General features: G+C 38.2%; 1 protein-coding gene across 1 annotated transcript; it reads left to right on the top strand.

Annotated features, from left to right (window-relative positions):
* On the top strand, positions 1-13,543 carry vapal (VAMP (vesicle-associated membrane protein)-associated protein A, like). Its single transcript, XM_062429218.1, has 6 exons — positions 1-156; positions 6,344-6,496; positions 8,558-8,661; positions 9,446-9,526; positions 11,733-11,912; positions 12,612-13,543. Exons 1-6 carry the CDS (start codon positions 99-101, stop codon positions 12,771-12,773), a joined length of 738 nt encoding a protein of 245 aa, XP_062285202.1. The 5' UTR covers positions 1-98; the 3' UTR covers positions 12,774-13,543.
* The last annotated feature ends 677 nt before the right edge of the window (positions 13,544-14,220 follow it).

The following is a 14,220-nucleotide window of genomic DNA, read 5'->3' as shown; positions in this document are numbered from 1 at the left end:
CAGCGTTTGACTCAGTGGTGGCAGCAGGGGTCCGAGGATCTCCACTTGTCAGTTACTCCCCGATACCGAAATCAAGTGTATCCCCTCACAGCTAAAAAATGTCAAAGTTGGATCAGATCCTTATCCTTGACCCTCCCTCTGACCTCAAATTTAAAGGTAGGTAAACCACACAAAAAAAGAAAGAAGAAGAAGTAGAAGAAGAAAAAAAAAATGTGCTGACGTGTTGAAATGTCTTGGAGAATTAACCTGACTGTAAACGATTTCACACCGCTCCTCGGAGCGATTTTCGTCGCTTAGCCAGCCAGCTATAGCTAACTTAGCGTTCACCGCCATTTTAAGTTAGCCAGGGACGAGACGGGGGCCGCTGTATCCTCGCACTGTAGTGACGTGGATAGCCGGCGTGGCGTGCACCTATAGCCGGCCTGCAGTTTCATGGCTACGTTGTCCAGCTAACTGACAACACGTAGCAAAGTGGTGGAAGAACGAAAGGCGTCTGCTATACTGTTTGTTTCACTGCTTTTTAAAACGAATGAATAGATGGAAACACATTGCTGTTTTTTACTTCAGTGGCAACATGAGCTATATATAATATTACTCTGCTGCTGTTGCCGCTAGTATGGTTCCCTCAGGGCTCAGCCTATTCCCTGGAATATTCCTACCGTTTATAACCTGGAGGTTTTTTAAATGAAATAAGGACATTAACTTTTTTTAAATTGTATTTTAAGCGACAAATTAAGCAACACACTTCTTGTAGACACTTTTTAATGTTAAACTATTAATAAAAATGACCTGTTGTAATCACAAACTTAACTAACTGACTGACCGACCTCCAACTGAAAACGTTAACCAACTGTTTTTTAAAAACTGGCTAACGTCTTTCTAACTTGTATTAACTGTTGTTTTTTGTTGTTGATATTTGAACGATTGAATCATTACAACCCATTCAAACCAAAACTAACCTACACACACTCATTAGGTCACCGCTTGGCTGGCAGTGATAACATTCAATGATGTGTCAGTTAACCGTTGGCTTAACGATTGCTAAGCTAAGAAAAAGCTAAAAGTTAAGAGCTATAACTTCAGGCTGTACGTTGTTTTTTTAGCCACTCTCCCTAAACAACGAGCTGTCTTGTACGGTTTTTTTTCCTCGTATTTTTTATTACATCAACTACTCCCACACGTCGTTTTAAAAGCATGTGATATTGGTATGAGTCCCAACTGTTGCTATTAAAGAAATGGATTCATGTGTTTTTAAAGCTTAAAACAGCAGTCAGGTGTCACAAATGAGTATTGAAACGAGTTTTTCCTTGCTGTAATCATTACTCCTATCCTTTTTATAATGCTCTCACAATGTAAGTGATGGAGGCTAAAATCCACACAAATGTATTTCAAAGTTTATCTGAAGCTAATAAGAAACTTTTGAGTCAAATCAAGCAGATATCTTTTAAGTGTTAGTCTTTTTTTAGTGCCAAAGTCTCTCTTTTTTTGCCACTATACTTCTACTGCAGCTCAACAGGGAAACACACAGAGGGAATTTGATGCTTAAAATGACTACATGTTGCAGATATCCACTTAATAGGATTAACTCAAGACTGTTAAAGCCTCATATGAGCTTCAAGTAAACTTTTTAATGCATTTCTTGCACAAAGTGACTGTGTGGAAACACTGGATATTGCCCTCCCACCATTTACACTGAAAGCACATTTGAAGGAGATCTTTTAATAGCAGGTATGAACAGGAAGAATGATTACAGAGAGGAAAACAGTGTTCACAGACACCTGACTGTTTTTTTAAAAGACACACTTGGAAAATTGTAAACCTGTTAACCAGGTGATCGAGGTAACAATAAAACTATATTGTCCTGATGTAAGCAGAAGTTTGGATATATCTTTAGCTAGTCCTTCAAGGCCATGATATTGTAAAACAATGAAGAGCAGTGAAACTTTTCTCTTTTCATCACTATTTATCCATTTTGATGCTGCATTCTTCTCTGCGTTTCTGCTATTTGTCACTGAGGCAGATATTAGTGCCAACAGGGCAGTGTTTTATTGTTGCTGAACTTAAGACTCTTTGTCTGTTGTCTCTCGCTGATCTTTCCAGGCTGACTGTCAGTGAGTTAGGACGAAGGTATGAGTAGATAGTGGTAGTAGCCTGGACTTAACAGGATTGTTAACAAAGGTCACAAGTTCAAATACCTTACCTACAGGGTAGCTTTGGGTGGAGTGAAGTCATTGAGATGTTTTAGTGATGAGGTGTTCCTTTTTTTTGTGAAACAGATTTGTCACTTCTTTCTACGTAGTTCAGATTAATCCCCTCGAGATCTGAGTAAACAAGGAAGACCCACGTTGACCCCCAAAAACCTCACAATCACTCTCCACACTGTAGTAAACTGGTTAGTGTTTTACTTCAAACCAGACAAATACTGTGGCTGCATCATCAGGTGCACGACTTCCTGTTCCTGTGAGATACGGTCAGTTTTTGGATATAAGTATGTCAGTAAGTAAGGCTGTGTATGGATAAAGCTGAAGATGATTGAAAACTGAGTGCAACATGCTGGTTGTGCTTTTACAGCCAACTTCTTCATATAGTTGAGAGTCCGACAGTCTGGCTGCACCGCTCACCCCTGTCAGTTTGTTTTGAATACATAAAAATTCCAAAAAAAAAGTTAAACCCCAAATACATACATGAACGTTTGTCCTTCAGCTGACCTTTAATTGATATCGACAGCGAGTGTGATGGCAGAGACATGATCCATCATAATCTGATCATGAACCTCCTCATTTTACTTGATTAAGAAATCTGGCTCTAATTAGACTTATTCTAATTACTGATCAGTCACACGGTTTACATTTTTGCTCATGAGATTAAACTTTTAGCCTTTCTATACTGGGATCGATGCACGGATGCAAAAAATACTGAAAATCATTCATTAATATTTGGAAATCAAACACCTGGTCGTTACCACTGAGGATAAAACATACACATTTTAAAGCATGAGGAGAACGTTAATATGAAATGAAGCTTTAAAAAACTGCAAAATAGTTACAAATAAGATTTTTTTTATTCTTAATAGACAGATAACGAGCAAGCTGACTTTGAGATACACCAGTGCTGTTTGAATAGTTATGATTATGGTTAAGGTTATGGTTTTAACCTGAGTTATGTTATATAAAGAGTTGTTTTTGTGTTTAGCACCAGGAGCATAAAAACGAAGCGCGTCGTGGATCTGCTCGAATACAAATCACTAAAACGATTGAGGAATGATCACTCAGGAGAGATTTCTGTATCTTTTTTTAGGAGGGAACGCTGGCTCCCTGTTCTTGGTTTCTTTTTCTTTTTTTTTTTCAAAGAAGCAACATGAGGAGAAGTAAAGATGACCACAGCTCCTTTACTGTCACAGAGACGGAGCTAAATTGGTCTGTGTGTATCTGAGAGCCTGGCTGTTTTAGAGCCTCTGCTGGGATTCCTCCAGCGAGCTAAAGGGGGGCAGCCCTCCTTTTTCCATGGCTGGTATTTTTAGAATAGGATTGGCCTGGGGGACCCTAACTCAGCATACATGCAACGAGATGAGAGAGAGAGAGAGAAACGAATGCTAACGCTGCTTAAGCAAAGGTGGCATCTTGGAGTTAGGCGATGGATGCAGGCTGTGTGGGTGTGTGTCTGATGCACACAACTGCTTTCCAGCGTTGTATCCAATTCAGGCTTCGTTTTAGTCACGCTCGCAGGATAAAACACAGGGAGAAATTACTCAGATGTCTTGTATGTCTCTTTTGAGTCTGATAAGATAATTTTGGTCTAAATTCACCTTTTTAGTGTCTGTAATTGAAAGGTAAAAGGCTCTTTTTCATAATCTGGACTGCTTCGTGCTTCAGGTCTGGCGCAAAATCAGAAGAAATGGTTGATATACTTCAACTTTTTATATACGTAATTTCTCATCGATTGAAAATATCTTAAACATTGTAATTTCAACTTGAGAAACCTTTTATCACCTTACTCACTCCCTATGCATCATAAAGATATGCCGGTTACCTTTACCTCTGCTTAAATAAAGGTGGGATCAAAACTGTGACCTTTACGAACAACATTAAATAGCTGTCACATCACCAGAAGTTTATTCAAAGTGACAGTAAGTGAAGAGGAGCCTCGTATGTTCAACCATTATCTTAATTAGTAGCCAAACAAAGGAGAAAACCAACATGCTTGAAGCAGGGAGAGTGAATAGAAATATCAGATCAATGCAGCCACGGTGCCATCGGCCAGGCATTTCAGGTTTGTAGGAATGTCTTTGTGACGCACCTGTGTTTGAAAACAACGCCCTGCTCCTTCATCGTAAACTCAACATGTTGGCTTTAGCTCGGTGGAGCCGCTCCAATCTGGTCATGCACTGCTTCTTATCTCTCTGAAGGCACTGGGTGTGAAAGAAGGTTGAATGTCGGCTTTGTGAAGTCAAAGAGTTCCTACTGAGGGACTTAAGAAAGTCCAGAAAAGTAGATATATTGTACATGAATTGAATTTCTCTTGACAGTTTTCACATGGTTCTGTTTTTTACCTATGTTAAAAATTCTGAGTAGTCACACTGTTAATCAGAGGATCCTCGTGGGGAAAAAAACAGTTATAAGTGTTCAAATATTTTTACAACTAGCTCTTTTATAGCGAGGCACAAAAGGCAGTGTATTTTGAAGGAAGGTACTATTGGCTTAAATGGAAAATAGAATAAGTAGAAGCTGTTTTAATATGGAAACATAAAGTCCCTGGCAGGCATCAAGGATAAAAATGTTTTGAGAATCTGTGAAGACAAATTTGTTAAACAATGACGGCTTGTTTGGCATCCAGTAGGACCGGGTTTTTAAAGATAACACAAGGGTGCGTTTAAGAGCCAGAGTTGAACCTCTGAAAATAAGAGTGTTAACCTTCAAGTAGAAGCTCCATGAACCTGTACGTGCTCCTCAAAATGATCCTGAGCTGATCTAAACCTAACAAACAGTTTGTTAAATCTATTTTTCGTAAATCACATCTGAAAGTTTCCACGGCCATCATCAGAATAGGCTTCCTTCAAATAGGTCGACAAGTGCAGCTACCTGTGCTCCGTGAAGCACCGACCTTAAAGTTGTGACATACAGCTCACAGCAGGTGAAATCTGTCAACTTCTCAGCACTCGGCTAACCCTGAATTATGAGACATGTTTTCTTCTTCTTCTTCCCTAGACTCCCAGGGCTAATTGTGCTGATCGAGTTTGGGGTACCTCTGACTTGGCATCCAGTTGTGTTTACGACATGACATGGCTCATCAAAGCTAGATGGTGCTGACCCTGGTTAAGGACCTAATCTGAGACCAGCTCTGTCACAAGATTTAGAGCTCATTATTGATCTCCTGATATTTGACCTGGGCGTAGTTGGGACCTTAATTTCCAATATGAACATGGGACTTTTAATTCTGTCTGGGGGGGAAAAAACTTGATTCAGGTGATTTGGCCGATCTCATCTGAAGGGATGACGGGAAGTTTTGTAGATCTTGATTTTGATAAATGTCTGTATTTGAAGATAGTTGTACTTCTCCAGTGTGGACTTGCAAAAATTTTAGGGTGGATCTTGTTAAATAAGGTGTTTTTTAATCAGTGCAGAACTTTTTAAAACTCTCATAAACTTTAAAAAAATCATAGAATATTTTTTAAACTGTAGGAAACATTTATTTGAGTATATTTCCAGTCATATGCATAAAAACTAATGTTGTATTGCCTGTTCCATCTTCATCTACCCCGTTTTCCAAGAAGCCAAAGAAATCTCTATTCAATTAGTGCTCTTAATCACGTCGGTCTAATTGAGTTGCAGCCTGACAGTATTTTTCAGCTAATCTTTTTAGAGTTTGTTTTGAACCTGGCACAAAGACACTGCAGGTTTATCCCTTGTCGGAGGATGAAGTGTGACTTTAGATATTGAATTTCCTCCAGTTTTTCATCTCTCTGTAGACCTGCCAGATATTTACTTTTCATTGTCTGGTTCTCTGAATTCAGCAAATTCACTGTAAATTTGTTTCCTTTTGCAATTTTTCGCAGCAGCAGATGATTTTAACTAATATAATGGTTCCACTTTCAGCGCTGGTTTGGATCCACTTATAATCTGGCACAGAATTTGCTGCCAGAATAATGGCTGCTTTGTCTACTTTTAGAGAAATGTCACCATTATTAAAAAAAAAAAAAAATCTGCTGTATATATTTGTTTAATGTAAGATGTGTGTAGATATATTTTATTTTCCCTTGTGGTTGCGCTGCGCTGGTTTGCCCACAATAATATCCCTTTTATACAGAAACGATAATGATTTTTTGTCTTTTTGTGTTTTTCGTTAGGTCCTTTCACAGATGTCGTCACCACCAGCCTCAAACTGAAGAACCCCTCTGACAGAAAAGTATGTTTCAAAGTGAAGACGACAGCACCGCGCCGGTACTGCGTACGGCCAAACAGCGGCGTCATCGATCCGGGAGCAACTGTCGGCATCTCTGGTAAAGTTTTTTTCTTTTTTCTTTTTCAGGTTTTATTTATTCTTCCCCCCCTTTTAAGTTTGGTGAATAGGTTTAACCCACAAAACGTACCTGTTACTTTTAGAGAGACGGGGTCAGGGATGTAACACAGGTCAACAAGGCTATGAGATAGGTTGAAGCTGAGGTGTTAAATCCCCAAACTGTGATTTTGTGAAAACCGTTTCCTCCTAAAAGTGTCAAACAACATGGTGGAATATTTGAGGGCAAAATATAATGCAGATATTTACACACTCAGCATTCGGACAGTCAAATAAAATGGCGAAGGGTAAACGTAGTGCACTAAATAGTAAATAGTGATTTCTGACACAGCCCATGTTAGAGGGGGCCATCCTGACAGTTGTAGAGCGGACCTTAAACCAGCGCTCTTATCGGTGAACATTTTAAACATTCACAAGCTTTACTTTTCTCTTTTTTAAATTACACAATAAATCCACCTAATGGTCAGGTAAGTATTGCAGGTGAGTTATTACTTCTTGTATTTTAAGCATCACTAATATTAGTTTCTGTAACCTAAGGGTCTAAAAGGAAACATGAACTGCCTAATGTAATCCAGTCATAATGCAGTGAAGGCTGTAAGGTGAGAAATGTAGAGCTCAAACACACACCTGCTGTCTGACTTTTTTTAGTATTAACAAAGTAAAGAAAGCTGATAAGTATCTACCAGAGCAAAGTGTGCTACAGGTTACAGTGTCCTATGACTGACTCTCAGCTCGGTAGGTCAGGTTTAGGTTAAATTGAACTGTAGCATGAAAAGAGCGATATAAAACGAACAGGCCTGAAAGCAATGCGTGTAAACCTCTTACCAGGAATGTCTTAATCTAATTATGGGCCATAATTTGATTGTCCTGCATGTAAATATAGCCGCTGATAAATTAGGTTCTCTTTTCTGCTTTTATACAGTCGAACAAGCCTCAATCTGGTTAATGTAGCTCTGTCGGTTAATTCATCATTGAGTCTTAATGAGGACAGTTACCTTGAACTGTGTGTTTAATGTTTTATCTCACTGACTGGATTGTTTGTTTTAAACTGCTGACTTTGTTTCCTCCAGTGACTGTGCTCAGCTTGACTTCACTATCTTTACTATCTGTTATTGACAGTACACTTCACCGATAAGATCTTCACAGTGAGGACAAACTATCAAAATATCTTTCAGAAATGTTCAATCCACGACTGTAACATCATCCAATTATTCTCTGCATTGTGTTTGTGTTTAAATAAGAGTTCACGAGTGGATTGACAGATTAATCGTCAACTATTTTGATTATTAAATTAATAATTTCAGCCCTTTTTTTTCTTATTTTTAAAGCAAAAATGTTCATCCATTGTGATGATTTGCTGCTTTTGTCTGTTTTTTACATAATTGTGTTTTTTACTGTTGGTAAAAAAAACAACCAATTATTTAAAGAGATTATGAAACCTTAACCATAACCCTACATTAAACAAGTAATTTGTAATGAAAATAATTGTTAGTTGCGTCCCTAAAATCTTCAAATAACACACACTTCTATTGTGATTAAACATGCTTTCAAAACATTTTGAATGACTTTAATTCGAGCTAAATATATCCAACCATTAATGCTGCATGAGAGGGAGCGAGGGGAAAGAGAGGGGGGGATTATTAGATCCTATTAAAACATTTGAATGGATTATCTATTTAAATGGACAATGATGTTGACAGTTTATATTTGCTACATTACATCTGGAAAGTGAAAAATATCCTCTTTAAAATTGGTTGAGAGGTTGTAGAAATATCCAGTTAAAGAAAAGGAAACCATGACAGTCAAGCTTTAGTCTTCAACTTTCAGTGTGAATCAAATGTACTAATTTAAGATCACCTTGTTACATGAAGAAGATATTCATGTTTAATTTACAAGTTCTCACCTTTTTAAATAAATGAAAATTAGAGTTTGAACATCAGTAGTGTGTCGTCGTCGTCCTCAAACTTAAAACTGAGGTTTATTATTGGATGTAAAGTGTTTTTTGCTCCAGTGTTTTTTACCATTGTTCATCTTTTATTCACAGTCATGCTCCAGCCCTTCGACTACGACCCCAACGAGAAAAGTAAACATAAATTCATGGTGCAGACAATTTTTGCTCCAGGAAATGTTTCTGACATGGACTCATTGGTGAGTGATTTTTCTTTTTGTTTAAAATATAATAACCCTTTTTGACTTATAACAAATATGTACAAAAACACATGTATCACCCACTTTTTATTTGTTTTATTAGTTATGTTACTAATTGAAAATCTGTTTTTAATGGTACAAGTGTGAATTTGGTCGTCTGCAGTAGTTAAATAATCTTCATCCTGTTTTTTTAACTCTGGGATGAGGCAATAAGTAAGAACATGAACCTTACTGAGATGTGGTCTCTAGTCGTCCACCAGAGAGCAGCAGAGGCTTAGTCAGTCAGCCTGTAGTCCTGTTCATGAACTGGCTCGTCTTGAATGAGAGGTTAAAATCCAGGAAGTGTAGTGGAACAAAGGTCTGACTGCAGTCAAGTAAACTAGGATCGAACAATGTTACAAATATATCAGATACATTTGTTCCAGTGCAGCTGAACCTCAGTGCATTGTGTTTCACTTAAAGCAGTTGTTTGTGGTAACCGGCAGCTCTGTCATTGAATATGTACAATTACAAAACAAATGCTTCAAAGTTTGAGAGTTTGAAACTTGTCGTTCTAGAAATACAGACTTAAAATAAATACAAGAAATTGCACATGATGGATGTGTTGGAGGGTTTTTTTTTGTTTTTTTTTTAGCTGCACATGTTTTTATGTAATGTCAAAGAATTTCAAGGCTGCATTGCATATGACTTGTATGAAATAGGTTGGTGTGTGTGTGTGTGGATAGAGTCCAGCTGCTAGCAGTTGAGCTTGATGAATAACATGCCCATTTTTCATCTCCGCCAGTGGAAAGATGCAAAACCTGATGATCTCATGGATTCCAAGCTGAGATGTGTCTTCGAGCTGCCTTCTGAAAACGATAAAGTGGTAAGAGGCGCTGCTTCACATTAAAAACAGCTTATTTCCACATAATGTTTAATCATAACCTGTTGTAGCGTTTTGTTGATAAACAACCTTTTTTTTTTTTTTTTTGCTGAAAATCTCCAGAACACCGTAGCTCTCCATTAAAAAAAATAAATAAATAAACTGCCGTAGTGTCAACTTTGCTGAAAATGAATTACCAACGGAAAAACTGGCTGAGGAAAAAAAAAAGTTAAAAAAAACAACCATAGCTACCTCCAGTTTTTCTTATTTCCTTTGCTTACTTTATGCTGTGTTAAATGACAGTAATTCAAATGGATAAAAACAAAGATGTGGACATATTAAAACTCATCAGACAGCTCCAGTATGTTTCGCTGTAACATTAAACTGTAACTTCAGCTGATGAAGTAAAGATTATTACGAAATCAACAAGCAACACTGACATTTTGGACCATAGTTAAATAACTGTTTAATTATTAGATGCATGGTTTCTTTGCATGCATCTGATTGTTGCGGCGCACATGAGCCACAGCTGGTAGGTGCCTTTTTGCACTGCGTTTCACATTTTAGCGGCTAACATCGTCTATGCCGCTACGTCGAGCTCAAGCACCTCGACGTGAATAGCAAGTGCAGCTACTGTGAAACTTTTCAAGGTGAGCAAAGAACTATATAGGATATAAGTACAGAGTAAACAGTCTGAATGATGTGGTTGTTAAGTAGGTTGTTGTTCCAACCACTTCTTACTGTTGTACATAACAGTGTTACTATTGTTACAGTAGCTAAAACCAGTTTGCAGTTTATACTATATGCAAGTTTTAAACGTTTGTGGAACACATTTGTTACCCCAGCTCAGCAGGATGTCGCAATTCAAGTTAAAATGGCACCACCCAGCCAGAGTTGGCCTGCGTTAAACAGCTACAGTATGATGTGTGAACTGCTGAGTGAGCACCGTATCCTCTCTCTTTTTTGGCATGTGTAGCATGCATGTAATGTGCAACATGGTAAGTATGTAACTTTGTAGGAGTAAGATGTAGCGTAGGATGTAACACTATAGTTCAGGGATGAATGTTTGAGGGCAGCATTTTTTTATACTTTGGTAAGAAGAGCTTGATAACAAACTTCAATACTTCTCAGTACAAATAAGATTTAAATTTGTCTAAATCAAATCAAAACTGTACTCAAAGCTGCAAAGCTCCTGGCCGCCATAAAGTCTCAAAAACAGGTCGTACTGGAATGAAATCAGATATCTGATAAGGCTAACTTGTTTACATGTTTGATCAGATAATTCTTAGTTTTATCACCAGTAACATTTTGTCACTATTAGGTGTAAGTTCTTTCAGGTTCACTCATCTTATTAGGCAACGATACACATTTGAGATGATATAAAAGAAAATAACTTGTAGTAAAACTTGTTTATATCGCTCAGAGTTCAGTATCAAGAGAAGTGTTATGTGTTGCAACAGAAAATCACGTGCTGTATTGGTACGATTCACAAAAATAAAGTAAAGTAAATCACAGTTAAGTATAGATGACGTAAGTCGAGGTGTCTGTGAACAGAGGTGCTCACTGTATTTAGTGACACACCTGCTGACTGTGTCAGTGGGGAATGTGGTGGCCTCGCTTATGGTCTCATATTTTCATGAGTAGACATCTGATGTTTGCTGTAGCTGGAATTTACATGTAAGAATGTCACTTGTGGTTTATTTGGTACAATATGAAGACATCAATTTAAATTATGAATTTAGTATAAAATCTATCTGGAAAATCTAATCCAGACATATTAAAGGTTTGAACATCATGATTGTTTTATAGTGTATACCTCATATTGTCCACCCCTTTATCATAGCATATCATTTAGTCCAAACTTCACCTGGGCCTCAATGAGCCTTGGATTGTTGCACAGGGATTATAACATCACATCCTGTGTATTGATTGTCACACTTGAGTTGCAGTTCAGTAATTATATTTCCATAACGCAAGCCTCCATTTCCTCATGCCGGCATGTTGTCTGTCCCACAAAACAAAGCCACATCAAACAAACTTTTGGAGAGGATGCATTTCCTCCCTGGTCTCTTTGATCTGACACTATGAGCCTCTGGGCCCTGAACAAGGCTGCCTTTCTCTGGCACTGCCTCGCATCTAGAGGTTAACCTCCCTGCTGCTGGCCCAGGGCGTGCTGAGTTTCACTTCTCTCCCTCTCCCTGTCGGGCAGAATGACGTGGAGGCGACCAAAGCGGCCCCCGTGATGAACTCTGCGAAGGCCGACTCATCAGCAGCCACAGTGCCTGTCACTGCCACGATGGATGATTCAGAGATGAAGAAGATGTTGGAGAAGTGCAAGAGGATGCAAACTGAGATGAACAAGCTGGCCGACGAGAACAGGCACTTAAAGGTTAGACATGTTGACAAATGATGGTTTTAACATGATTTATTTTCATTTTACATTGAATGAAATGAACCCAAAATACTTCTACTGCGTTATACTATATTAAATACACAGCCTGCATTTTAATTGATCTCAGCAGGTAAATTTTATAGGCATTAAAATAAACATGGTGCATGTGTGGAAGGCGAGGGTCACGAGACAGATTCAGACTGCTCAAGTTTTCCTTCATGATAACAATAAAAGTAAAGATATTATCAGTTAGTGGAGAAGCTTTTAAGCATTAGTGCTAGTTTGGTTACCGCTGTTGGTCACATGACTCATGTAGCTGTTTATCAAGAATCCTCCGGAGTGCCGTACTACATGGAGTCATTTTTGCTTTGGTTTCAGACCGCAATGAAATATAAAACAGTTGCAGCCATGATAATTTACCAGAGTTGTGAAATCCTGACTGAGTTTTATAACAACATTTTGTCATCTAAGTCCTGGATCGTACCTCAGTTACCTCAGTTGTTGGTACATGAAGCAGGTTAGCATGCTAATACCAGGTGTAAAAGGCGTTTACATGTGCCCTCATTGACTTTACAGTTTCAGTTAATGAATCAAATCAACTGAGGTCAAATGTGTTGAACTTTGATCTGATGAATGCTTGTAAATCTCTTTGCTGTGAAACGGCATGTCCTTCATTCATCTATTCCTCTTTTACAGGATGACGGTGTTAGAATGAGAAAGGTACCCCGCCAAGACCACATGACATCAAACTCAACCAGCCTCCTCGGCCGAGAAGCCGGCACTCCCTCCCTGCCCTCCCTCCTTGTCGTCATAGCAGCCATCTTCATCGGATTCTTCCTAGGGAAGTTCATCTTGTAGACTGGGAGATGCATGCCAGCCGTATCCCCCGCCCCGGCTCCGGAATCAAAAGGCCTGGAAAAACCGAGAAGTCTTTCTGTTGACTTTGCCATATCATTGGTAGTGTGGCCTACAGTGAACACATCTGTACAGCATCATTCGAAGGCGTCGCCTTTTTACAATCTCACACGGTTAGTTCACAGAGAGTTGAGAAAGAAAGACGACAGAAAAAAGCGATTGCTCCCTTTTTTGGTTTTCTGTTTTTGATGGCTGGATTATACAGGTAATGTGGCGGGACAATGAAAGTTGTATTCTATCAGTCAACATGGAAGATGCACCTAGAATGAACCATGGGCAAGAGGCAGTCAAAAGATTAGATTTTTTTTCTCTCTCTCTGTTGTTTTTAATAGGAATTGAATGGAATGTTAGGTGTCTTGTAAATGTTGTTTTAAAATCCTTTTAAACAAAAAAAGGAACGAACTTCCATCAAAAGACCTTGCTACCTGTTGCTGGATTGCCTCTGAAGTAAATTTGTTCAGTTTGTAATTTCTACTTCTTGTCTTGGAATGTTCAGGTCCAGCTGGGGATAAAGGTGCCTCCTTCTTGTACATTTCTGTCCTTTTCCTGACAACACCAATGCAGACTTTATATTATTAATATTATTATTATTATATTACAAATCGTATATTCCTTCTGAGGCAAATATTGACTGAAATAAGGTCTCCATTCTTAAAATCCTGTCCCATGGTATTAAGCGTTGAAGAAATAAAAATGAAAAAATGTGGTTTTGATACCCGTCTTTTCCTGTGTCTCTCTTGAATGATACACCCTCAAATATTCATCATTTTGTGCCATTAAAATGAGCGTTCTGCTTTCGCGTGCCAAGCTTTCCGTCAGTGTCTGCGCCAACATTTTGGATTGGATGCATTTTTCATTGAAGTCTTGACCAAGATCTCAATACAAGGACAAAGTAGAATATATGAGCTAACCATGTGCTTTAAATACACTTGACATTTCAGTTAATATTATTGTTTGGTTTTGAGTCTTTTTTTAGTTGCCAAGAGTAAAAAAACTCAGCTTGACTTCTGCTCCGTTATGAGCTTGAAATGATTTCATCCTCTAAACGTTTCACGCTAACAGTTATAGTTGTTATTTTGTGTTTTATTTCATTTGGAGTATAAAAAAACCTGCAGAAATGAGAGCGGATTTTACATTAGAAGTAAAGGATTAGATGTAATTGCTTTCGCTTTTCGCATTCAGTCAAAAATGAATGGGAATTATTTGACATTGTAATGAGTCGGTCTTGCTCAAACAGGCTGTCACTTAGTATTTAGGAGATTGTTACCGCAAAGTAAATTTGGTACATTCAGTATGAGAAAATCTACAGTGGTCATTTGTCCTTAAACGTTATTTATGTCTGCTTGATGGATAAAGTACAGAACTTTCTTTACAAGATGCTTATTTTCCC

Source organism: Scomber scombrus, chromosome 11 (genome assembly GCF_963691925.1).
Source record: "Scomber scombrus chromosome 11, fScoSco1.1, whole genome shotgun sequence".
Lineage (NCBI taxonomy): Eukaryota > Metazoa > Chordata > Actinopteri > Scombriformes > Scombridae > Scomber > Scomber scombrus.
This window is presented reverse-complemented; position numbering and strand designations above follow the sequence as displayed.